Source organism: Pelecanus crispus, chromosome 3, assembly GCF_030463565.1.
Source record: "Pelecanus crispus isolate bPelCri1 chromosome 3, bPelCri1.pri, whole genome shotgun sequence".
NCBI classification, from domain to species: Eukaryota; Metazoa; Chordata; class Aves; order Pelecaniformes; family Pelecanidae; genus Pelecanus; species Pelecanus crispus.
The window spans coordinates 3,239,214-3,251,421 of NC_134645.1; the positions used below are offsets into that span (position 1 = coordinate 3,239,214).

At 42.5% G+C, this 12,208-nt stretch overlaps 1 protein-coding gene across 1 annotated transcript in view; it reads left to right on the top strand.

Annotated features, from left to right (window-relative positions):
* The first annotated feature begins 1,114 nt into the window (after positions 1-1,114).
* The window catches only part of VRK2 (VRK serine/threonine kinase 2), a 44,767-nt gene continuing 33,673 nt past the window's right edge, over positions 1,115-12,208 (top strand). Inside the window, exons 1-2 of the mRNA XM_075706839.1 lie at positions 1,115-1,250; positions 12,028-12,083. Of these exons, the coding sequence (XP_075562954.1) occupies positions 1,115-1,250; positions 12,028-12,083 (192 nt within the window). The remainder of the gene's footprint in view (positions 1,251-12,027; positions 12,084-12,208) is intronic.

Below are 12,208 nucleotides of genomic sequence, written 5' to 3' on the forward strand. Positions count from 1 at the left end.
GGGGGCCATTGCCTCTTCCCTCTGCGCTGTGGGGCTGCTGATGGCTCCCCGCGCTCCAAGCGGTGCAAGTCTCTCTTATCTCAACCGACGCGAACACGGGAAGGCGTTGCATGTTGGGTTTGGGCAAGCATCTATGTTTTTCTGTGCAGAAACGATCCTGGAATATGACAGGGAGGCAGTGGTGGAGCGATGATGGGAGGATCCTGAGGTGAAAATGGAGCGGCTTGGCTGAGGGGTGGCACCCTGACAGCTCTGTGACTTCGCTACAGCTCCCGAAGTCCTCGCTGCGCACGGGAAGCCCCCTTTTTTTACCTCTGATCGGCTGCCTCTAAGCGCCCCAAAGCACTTTAAAAGGGGAAAAAAAAAAAAAAAAAAAAAAAAATTCCTCACTTGTGAAGCGGCGCTGGGAAAGAGGGAGAGCCGAAGCGAGCGGGGCTGAGGCGGGCTCCGGTCTAACGGCTCCCTTTCCCCCTGAGGCGCAGCGCGAGCGGGCGGCGGGCTGAGGGCAGGCGGGAAAGGGCGCGCGCCGCCTTCCCGCCGGGCGCCGCCCGCCTGAGGGCAGCGGGGCGGCCCGCGGAGTCCCGCCCGCCGGCGGCGGGGCAGGGCGGGCGCAGCGCCCGGCCCGGCCCGGCCCTTCTTCCCCATTCCCCGCCCTGAGCTTTCCCGCGGGAAGACGGCAGCCCGCCTTCTCCTCTTGTCGTGGGCGGGCGCTCGCCGCCTGGGCCCGGCCTGCGCGAAGTTCTCGGCAAGGAAGTTTGCGGCCGGCGCCGGGGGGAGGAGGAGGAGGAGGAGGCCGCGGGGGCCCTGCCGAGGTGGGTGTCGGGGGGAGCGGGCGGCGGGGCCGGGTGCGGCCCGCTTGTTGCCCCCGTCCCGTCGGCCGTTGGAGGGCAGGCCGCTCCGGCCCTGCCGCTCACTGTACGGCCCTGAGGCGGGGGGGAGGCGCCCGGCCGCCGGCCTGAGGGGCATCCCCGGGGGGGCCGCGGAGAGCTGGCCCCCCGCTCGGTGCCTGTTGGGCGAAGGGCATCGAGGGATATCGTTTCTTCTGACAAAAGTCAACTTTTTCTTTCGTTTTTTCGCCCCCCCCCCCCCCCCCCCCCCCCCCCCCCAAGGTGCGATGCCGCCTAAGGATCGCGGCAGAGGCAAGCTGCCAGTTCCTCTCCCAAGAAACATGATCCTGAAAGACACCGAAGGAAAAAGCTGGAGGCTGGGCAGTCAGATCGGCCAGGGAGGATTTGGCTTGATCTATTTAGGTAAAATACTGGTGGGGATTAGAAGGGTGACTTGCAGATTTCTTTGTAACATTCTGACGTGAATAAGACAGGATGGGTTTAAAAAGTTAATGTTGTTTACGTGGGTTAGGGTGTTTCATCTGTGTTAGAGTATTTAATCTGTGTTAGAGTGTGGTTTTCTGACATAGCACCCTGTTGGGCATCCTTGTCATTCAAAGCATTGCTGATGGTGCAGCGTGTTCTCCGTGGGCTGTCCAGCCCAGTTTGCTGGCTTCTAGTGCAGTTTTCTATGGAGCTTGCGTGGAGTAGGCAAGGTGCTGCTGCTGTCAGAGTGCTGAAGAGCACTGGCAGGAGATGCTCTTCAAAGTAATGGCGATGCTTTCGTGAGCTGCCGCTTTGGACTTACGCCAGCCTTGTGCTCTGGAGCGCTCTGGGTCTCCGCTTACTGGAAATGTTGTCTTCTGGCCACGAGTAAATCAGTTTTCATCCGAGAAACATAACAATAACAGTAGTTAGCGGGGTGTTGCCTCTGAGTTAAAGTCTTTCACCAGCGGTGGAAATGCTGTTCTTTATTTTCTTCAGAAGAAGCTGCTGCATTTCACTCAGTCTGTGTTTTATAAGGAATGAATGGTTCTGAAAGGCAGTTTGTAAAGCATTCTGGGTCAATGGAGAGGATATAATGTATGTTACTATTGCTGGTCTTTATGAAAGAGCAAATCCTGTTTTCAAGGCAGTGTTATGAGTTTGGGTTTTTTTCTTTTTTTTTGGCACGGCAAATATATACAGGCAAACTAGTCCACAGTGACTGTTAGGAACTAAATTGAGCTTGTATTAAGACAGCAGTAAAGACTTACCTAGAAGCAGTGTAGTACATTGTCCCTGGAGCCAAACATGATCTTTTTAAGTTAGAGGTATGTTAACTCTCTATTTGGAGTATTAATGTTTAAAACTTTATAAGCACATCGTTCCTGTATATAAATTGACTTCCTTTTATGTATAAATCAGCTATACCTTCTTTTTTTAAGCTTTTCCTTTTTGTGTGTTTCTGCCATGGAAAATACAGTTTTGGTTGTTTCCCACTCTTGGATTTTTTCAGTTGATCTCTTAATGGTGTTTCTTTCATATTGAGTGATTTGTCAGAAAATAATCTGTTAATACACTGTTATGCAGCATGAGCTTTCCACTTAGTGTGATTTCCAGATTTTTATAATGAGACAAGTTTTCATTAGAACAGGCATCATGTCGTGCGCCTCCTCAGTTCTTTTATCTTTAGTAACTCCTTTCAAATCTGCCGAGCTGTGCTAGCTTCAGTGTGGTTTTGTGGAGGTGAAGGAGTTGTGCATCAGTGTCAAATTGTAGTATCAGGCACCTACTGTAGGGAGAAAAAGCATGCGTTTTCTATAGAAGGGTTAGCATGTTTGCTCTTTTTGTATTTGCAGACATAAATGCAGCACTTGTGTGCCACTGGTCTCTTGGTGACAGATTTACTGTGATCTTTGTTACGTCTGTCTGGCTATCTCATAGTGCTTCTCTGCTTTCAGCTGCTCAGGAACATTTTGTATTGCACTGAAGTGTTCTTCCTCTCCCTCTTTTTCCCCTCCTCATGTCCATTGTGGTTAATCACAAAGAACTGAGTGGCAACTGAAGACTCATATTTTACTTCATGGTGTGATAGTCCCATATGTGGTCAGATGTTGTTTCTCTAAAGTGGTTGCCCAGTCGTACTGTTCTTTCAGCTGTTAATATGTGGCTGCAAACCACAGGCAGGTGGACAATTTTGCTTGTGCATCTGGACGTAAGTTGCATCTAGACTTCAGGTTTCAGTGGAGAAACTTTCTTGGGGTAAAAAGGCATAAACTGGCTTTCAGAAAGAAGAGGAAAGTGCACTTTGTTCCACTGAATGCCTGTGTAAATGAAGCAAAAAGATTTCAGTAACAACCTAAATGCCAGTGCTTCTGCTTTTCTGCAAAGTAAACAGTCACTGAAAACCCGGAGAAAACTAAGGCTCTGTATATGTTTGCAAGTGGTTTGGGATAACAGAAGTAAATGAGTAAATGGCAACAGTTGGTGGCTATGGCCCTACAGCTACCCTATATTTAAGCTGAGAGTTTGTTTTACTTTGGCCTAGATTTGGTGTGGTCTGCTGCACTGAATTTCCTCACCAAGTGCATGGTTTGAGGCTGTTTTGAATCCTTATGTTGCTCTTCGTAGTTGGAATGCACCTGATAGGTTCCTGTAGTTGAGTTTCTGGTTTGATTTCCTCTGGAATTTATATAGTTCATACGTACCTAACTGCTCTGCAGACTGAACCAGTGGGGATGATAGGGGTTTCAACTAAATGCAGTTACAGAGGAGTCAAAGGCTATCGCACTTAGAATATTTACATTCTTTTTCCTTTTGTTATATCTGATAGCTTTTTTTATGACCTTTGAAACATCAGTTGGTTACGTTTGAGAGATGCTGTGCACAACGCGTACATGAGATGTTACTGTAAGAAAAGCAGACCTTAGCATGAGCTAAGAAGTGAAGTTAAGGTGTCTCTGGATATTGCCATTCAAGGATAAAGGAAAGACAGAAACTTGCAGAGGGCTCTCACGGAGTGGAGGGACTGAGGGATCTGGGGATGCAGTGCAGAAAGCAAGGTTGTAGTGGGTGCAGTTCTCTATAAGACAAAAAACGTGTTCCTGAATCACTCGGAATATAGGTTTGTCATTTTCTGTTGCGGTCGGATCACACTGGACCTTGTGGGTGGTATAGCATGTGGGATTCGGTCCGTTTCATGCAGATTTGATTCGTTTTCTGCCTGATCACGCAGACCACCGAAGTGGTTTCATATATTCTGGTGTTTGATGCAGTTTGGCTCCAACTGAACCGAGGTGGAAAGCAGTCAGTGGATTAGCTGAGAATGAGAATACGATCTGGGACCCTTAGTATTACTCTTCTGTGTTTTTTCATAAGTGACAGCATAGCTGAAGAAATACAACCGCCACTTTTATAATGGTTTTTGTGTGTTTGTTTAATCTCTTCTTTCAGAAGGGGTAGTGACTGTTATGTGTAGCACTGAACGGAAGGCTTAGTTCCCCTTACAGCTCAACCTGCAGTTAAGAGAGGAAATGGGCGAGATTTATCCCCAAGTATTGACACTGACTGAAGCTTTCTTGTTTAGTCCACCTCTTTATCTCAGATATGTGTTTATATTACGTAAAATAACCATTCAGTATCATTTTTTGGGGCTCGATCCTACAAAGGAGTTCAGCTGTCTTTGAGAGTCAAGGGGAGTGAAGTAGGTGATGAACATTTGAGAGTAAGATACAGATGCTTGGTGCTGAGAGGCACCTTCTTTTCTCTGTGCTGTTCAGACTAGTTTTTGGTGCATATACAGCAAGATGTGACAGGACCACTAAACTTTCAGTGAGAAGCTAACCCAGAAAGAGCTGTAGAGAGGTGGGTAAGACAGGAGAGCAGAGACAGATTCGACTGCCTGCCAGATATGAACAGCACAGCCCTTTTTTATAAAAGTAAAGGTTAACTTTGCCGGCTATATCTTTTAATACGTATTTTTACAGTAGCGGTGTAAAGATTTTGATGTGCGTTGTTATAGCTTAATTTCCCATTAAGAGTACTCCATACTCCATTAATCTATAACAATGTTCTTGAGAAATTTTACGGTATCTCTGCAAAATATATTTACAAGGGGTGCATTCTGTGGAAGGTTCTGCTCGCTAAATCAAAGCTGCTGAAAGCCATTTACTGACCCTGAACCCTAGGACGCAAATAGTCTTTTCAGGTGCAGGGCTTCTAAACTTCCAATTACGTACCTGAAAGTTATTGCTATCTACAAGTTCTGTCCTGCCCCACAAACGTTTTTCTTGGTTTTCTAATTATTTTCTCCTTCCTGTCTGTGCCATGTTGTCTGTTTCTTTGTTGACTGGTTCCTTCCCTTGGATTCCCTTGGCATTTTTATCTCAACCAGAGCAAATCCAGCTGCAGAAGTGGCTTAAAAATACCGATTCCTCCCAATGCTTCTGAAAAGGAGAGCTTCCTCTGCTGCCAGAAGCAATAGAAGCCATCTAGAGATGTTCTCTCAAGCATTGCTTTTGTTGTAGCAAGAGCAATATGGATCGTAAGCTGGAATTAACTATGCTGTTGTATGTTAGAAGTTTTTTATTTTATTTTATTTTTGTTACTGATGCTGATTTGGTGTCAGGAACCTCAGACAGAACTGTTGTCCCTTTGATAGGGGGAAGCAGAATGGAGAGCAACCAGGGAGGAACGTGACATATCGGTGGTCTCACGGCTAGCTTGCAGCCTTGTGGAGAGCAGTGGCAGTACATTGGAAGATTAAGCAAGAGTTGAGGAGGGTGCTACTGAGAGCCTTACATTCTCCCATTTATCTTCCTGATCACAGTCAGTAATTAACACCAGTCTTTATATAAATCATTCTCTAGTCCTGCTGCAAGCACTCTATTAATGCACAATTTGGACTGAAAATTTAAATGCAGAAAGGTCACACAATGTTTTGTTACGATCCTACTGTCACCGTGAAATCTGCTGTACACAGCACTGTCTACTTGCAGGCTTCTTTCTCATGAAAACTGATGGTTCTGCAAAATATTTTTTTAAAATATATATATTCATATACACACGTTTGTTAGATGATGTCTTTTACAATAGAACTTATTACATTGCAGATGTGTTTTAATTGTATTATACCTGTAAATTGTAATGGTACTTTGTAAGTGATAGGTGAAAACATAAGAGTTTTGAAACCATTTTTTGTAGCTGGCTTTGCAGCTGGTGTTTATGTGTTGCTGTTTGACTGCTATTTTTGTGTGTGTGTTGTTACAATATGGGAAGACTCAGGAAAGTACATATTGATAAAGCTATAATTGCTGATAATTCTGCCCTGCTTGGAGATCTGTCACCAGTATAGCCAGCACCATTATCCTTTTCTTTTTTTCTTTTTTTCCCCCCATCTTCCAAGAAGAGGCAAAGAATATCTGCTTGAGCAGTCAACAGCGATTAAATAGGTGAATATTGTGTTTTAATACCAGCAGCACAGGGAGCTCTGCTGCTGGTGGAGGTAGGGAAGAGGTGTGGTTATGGGCTTTTCTGCTTTTAAGCTTGCACCATGGTACACCCTGCCGTTGATATTCTGAGGCTTGGTGTTTTGGGAATCAGGCTGAGATGTGAAAGAAAGTTTGTTTCTATTTTGGAAAGAGTAATTTCCATGGATAATTCGTATAGCTGTGAGCAGGGGTATACATGTGTCAGGGAAGAGAAGCGTTGATGGAAGCACATATATTTACTATAGTGCAGCAAACAAATTAAAAATGCAGTAAAAATGGTACTGAAAGATACACGTTTAGCATGATTTTTATAAACTCAATGGAAAGAAGAGTATTAATAGCAAAATCCTGTAACTAATAGCACTAGCAAGTAACTGTCTGGGTAGGGATGGATTTTTGTTAACCTTCAGATGTTAAAATGCATTTCAGCATCAGACCTCAGCAAAGGTCTCATTGTACCTGTAGGTGTGAACATTAGTGTGAAAATAAATTCATTGGCAGACAAATGCCACTTCAGGAAAGAGTCTTTTTATCTAGTCACTAGTATTAAACTGTAAAAATAGAGATATAGCAAGTAGATTACCTAATTTCTACTCTGTTTATGGGGAAACTAAGTCATAAGTTTAGCCTGATTTTGCTACTCGGTGGTTACATAGGGCTGACCACATGGTACAGGATCAGCCTGCTCCATCTGTTAAGGAGGAAATACTCCCTGCCTCAATGACTTCTTGCTGGTGACTGCTCCCTCTTGAATCTTCCCTCTTCTTTTTTGGTCCTCTGTAGGCTAGAAGTCTGAACTTTGAGAAGATAACTCATTTTTACACAGTAGTCTAAAGCCTGTTACAAAGTCTGCAGGGATTATTACTATTACACTTTAGCATTCTGCTACATAATGTGTTGGTTTTTTCCATATATATGGACCCATGATTTGTGAGCTGTTGTCTTGCTCTTCATTAGTCCACCTTGCAAGACTTCTGGTCAGGGATCAAGGCCTTGGCATGCCAAGTAAAACTAGGAAGTCAAGAAAGCAAGTTTGATTTTTTTTTTTTTCTCTTTTCTTTTTTTTTCCAGTGGGGATGTATTTCTGAGCAGTGCTATATGGTAACAGGAAGAGCTTTGGATGAAAGATAGGGCACCTGTTGCCTTACGGAGGGCATTCCCTTCAGCCGTCTGGCACCTGTACCCCACTGAAACTGGCATAGTATCTTCTGAGTGGGCGCCATGTCAGACTAGCAGATGGGCTGGAGCAGAACCTTGCCAGAAAACAGTCTGTGCATCAAGTTTTAAATATTAGAGGCCTGGACTCCCATCTGAGAGTGCTGTAAGAGCAGACCACGCATAGTTTTTTCTGCCTGGGGTTAAAGGATGTGTCATACCTATTCCAGCTTAGAGTAATTAACTTTGAAAGTCAAACAGTGGCTTCCGTTGCTGTGGAATACAAAACTTTTGGCTCTAGTGAATCAAGATTAAAGTTTCATAGAAAGATGAGTAAGAAATGTAGTGAAATTTCGTACCAGAACTGAATGCTCTTAACTTGGAGGCATTTGCAGTTATGTGCAAAACAGTTTAGCAGTTGAGCGCCATTTTCTACTGAAAACAGTTTAGTTAGGTCTTGTGGAAGATGGTTTCACAAGCACAGTACAGAGCGCTATGTATATGTAAAACTCTGCATTCATAAAGCTACCTAGAAGAAGAATGTAGAAAAAAAACTTCATAGACACTGCTGAGAGAAGAGTCTGTCCAGGAAATGATGATGCATCTTTAAAGCAATAATATGAGCAGAGAGGCAGATCTTCCTTAGGCTGTGTTAAAAATGGACTGTAAACACCCTTCAAGCACAAGAATGTTTCAGTTCTTGGGAAATATTGGATACTGTGAAGGTGTGTGGGGGAAAGCAATGTGCTTTGTTCGCCTTTAAATATTTGCCTTCGTACCCTCCATATGTAGGAAATACTTCAAGTGTTAAATAGCAGATGCTACTTTTTATGTATTTGTGTACATTTTGGTTTTAGTAACTATATTCCTGCAACTTGGATCATTTTTTATTGTTAGACGCTGTGAGCAACACTCGCCCCAGTTTGTTAGCCATTGAATTTAACAGCTCTTGGCTTGACTTAAATGGGGTCAGAATTTTTGCAGCTTTTTTTATAGGTAGCCTGTAACTTCGAAGTGTGGTATTTTGAGGTTAGTTTTTATTTCTGCCAAAAACTAAGCTGACAATATCACTCTTCAGGATTAGTTAACCAATGAAACAAAGCAAAAATAAAATACTAGTAACCCAAGAACTTCTGAAAATAATTTTGTTCATGTTTCCCAAACAAATATATTCTCAAAGTATCCAGCAGTGGCAAAGACACCAGCTGTGGACAGGAGCAGGGATGTTTTTTCAAACTGCCAAATTGATGCTGTTTTCTTTTCCACTGTGTAAACTTTGTCATCAAAACTGGTTCTGTGAGAGCCATTGAAAATATTTCACCATATTCCAAATGTGACTGCCACAAATTAACTGCTAAAACTACAACAAGCACGTTTGAACTGGCAAATAGAATTGGCACGATTCTTTGTCAGACTGCATGCAATTGTGCTGTGTGGTTGTAGGAAATCGCAGTTCATCCAGAAACACTCTTTTGTTACCGCGTCATATTAACATTTAGAAAGCTACATTAATTAAGGTTGTGGCACACGGCAACAAAACGGATGAAATTCACGATTAAAGTGGATGATAAGACCGTAACTGCTGTGCCTGGGTGAAACTAGGGAATTCTGGACATGGGTTAATTTGAGGTAAGTTATTTGGTGTGTTGTGTAGGCACAGCAGTTGGAAATTGTGGCAAAGAATGTGAACCTCACTACGCTGCTCTATTTCAGAGTGTATTTTAAATTCGTATGCTTTTCACTGGCATGGTAGCTGCGATTGTGGCATGAAAGGGAGGAGGGGAAAATAGAGCTGTGCCCTTTGCCCTCAGCAAATGTTTTGCGAGACTCGTCTTGGCATGAGATGGAAACAGCCACAGCCCCCTACACAGCTTCATCTTGTGCCAGTGTTCCCAGTTAACAATTATGCAGACAATGGTTTTGATTGTGTGCATACATCAACACCCCTCCTCCCAAATGTAAGGAGATTGTGCGTCTCTAGTTGATAAAAGCAACATAAACTGTAAACTGGGAACTCTCACACTTGTTATGCTATTTTAAGATATCCTTTGCAAACATAATCTCGCCATATAGTGCTCCTGGTACTCTATGTGTGTACTTATGTGCCATCAGAGACCTCCTGCCTATCAGCATTGCTCTCCTGCAGGGTCTCTGCTTACTGTCCTGCAGTCTAGCATTTAACTGATTGTAATATTATAAATAGCCATGTGCTACCACACAGAACGAGGCTAGCACATGGCTAATTACGAGTATACAGTAATTAACTATGAGCTAAACTCGCAGGAGAGTATGTGGTGGTGGTCTATGAGGTATGTAATCAGACTGTTTGTTAAACCTTGGGAGCCTTTCCAGTCTGTTAAGTAACTATACATAGTAATGAGACAATTTTTTAAAAACCATTTATGTATATTTGTGGACAAAAAATAGTCTGTCTTATTTCTAAGCTGCAGTTAAAATATTGCTGCCTGATACGTGAGTGGTTAATTAAAAAGATGTAACAAAAGGTACTTATGCAACTTCAGCTTCTCTGTATGTATGTGATTGTTGTCTAAGCATTATCTGTGTAAGAAGTTTAGCATGTTATTCATTGTGAATGTTACGCCTCGTTTCATATATGTGCAGTAAAAACAATAATACCATTTTTCCTTTTGTAGATTTGAGTGTCATGTTACTCATTTTGTGGAGCATCTGTTCCTGTATCTTGTTGAGCTTTGTCTGACTTTTCTCCCTTTTCACATTGTAACGATAGCCAGTTAGTTTTCATTTTATTTTTCTTCAGGATGTTCTTTCAGTGTGACTCCAAAAAGCATCCGCACTGGCATAGCATAAGAACTGTGGGGGTTAGGCCCTTTTGCTGGGCTACGTCCCGTTAATTGCTGCTCTTCATTACCCTGACAGCTGTTACTCTCTGTTCCAGATTACCATGAATGAGGCCTCTCTTTATAAAGTGTCAAGATGTCTACAGGGAAGTTAGATCAGACTCTTTCAAATACATTTAAATTTGATACTTCTCTATACCTATCAAACCTGTCTTAAGTAACTTGGTATTAAAATACCTTTTCTTATACACAGGTTCTTTTCTGATCTGTGTCAGTAAGGGAGCACATCTAGTTTTGATTGGGTAATGGGATGTTGAATACAGTGAAAACACATGGGATGTGTTCTTTTAAACTAATGTCTTCAGCTGTTAACACATAGTCTACATGTGGCAGAGAAAGATAAAGACTTAAGCACCTGTGCCTTAATTCCCAGTTCAGTACAAGAATATGGTAAGAGCAAAGTTTGCCAAAATTTCTTTCCTGCTTGTATGATAGTTTTAAATTGTATTCTGAATGTCACCACTGCTCATCTAAGTCTATAGATAGATCACACCTTCCAGAGCTACTGTTTTAGGACATGTTCATTTTATCTTAACGTGTTATTAGCACAGAAGCATTCACATGGGGAAGTGTCAAGCAGAAGGCAGTGGGGACCCTGTGGGTGTTTGGGGTGTGTATGCTGCCAGATTCAACCCAGATGCTGAATAGAATTGAAGGAAAATAGCAGCTGAAGGAGTCTGTTCATTGTAAAAATATTTTTATTCCCTGACCGTCAAAAAATGTAAGCTTGGATGGTTTGATTAGATCCAAGTTTACTTGATTTTTATTATGCGGATAAAAGTAGTCTATTTTTGTGTGTGCTGATGGTTGAAGTGTTTCACACCTGGACTGTTGTTGGTATTTGATCATTGTAAGAAGTTTGAAAGGGACACTTATTTCCTAGGAACTGCATTCTTTTTAGTTTTTTTCAGTGATGATTCTAAAAGATGATTTAGTCTCATTAAAATTTAATCCCAGTGTAGCTCCATGTAGCTTCAGTAGTATCAGAGAGAACTGATAGTTCTCTCAGGGTCAGAAGAAAATAGGATTGCATTGTCTGTGCAGAGAGGTTCTGTCTCCTGGGCTGTAATTGGCACATGTGGTCAATTATTGTTTTGAAATCTCTACTTGCACTAAGAGGCACAATTCCTCATCTCCCCTTTAGACAGGTGGTGGCTGTGCTATCCCTAACTTAGGCCAGTGTCTAAATAATGTCAGAATAGAAATCAAGGTTCTAGGGCCAAATTAATTTGTAACATGGGAAAGCAGACAGTCCTGTCTAGAGGCATAATGTAGGTCATAACTTTTAAGTGGTGTCTTTATCACGACAGTGGATTGACAGCAACCAAATACAGAGGTTATCCAATTGACTGGAATGACTTAAACATAGTCGGTTACAATGGAATACCTCATTGTGGTGCAAATGTGCGGTAGGGACATCCTGCTTACTCCTTAATTAGCATCGAGGGAGAGTTCTGAAAATGTGGGTTAAAATTGCTTCTGTGCTTGTTGATTAAAACTTCCATATGCATGTTGGTTTTGTTTTGTTTTTTGTTGAACTTGGCAAAACTCTGACCTTCAAAAGCAGGAATTCACACAAAATGTTGGCTTTGTGGTGTATTTTTTTGGTCACCTTATGCAATGTTAACTTTGTCTTTGTTTGCAATTGTATTTCGTTGCATACAGCTTGATCGCCATCTCTTTTTTATTTTGCAGCTTCCCCTCAAACTCATGTTCCTGTAGAAGATGATGCAGTGCATGTAATTAAAGTGGTAATGTGTAGATCTCATTTCTAAATTGTTAACTTGTATGCCGTTCTTTCTCTTAATTATCTATCCTTATTTTCAGCATTGGGTCTGTATTGCATGCTTGTGGCTTTTGTTTTTCTCCCTGTTTT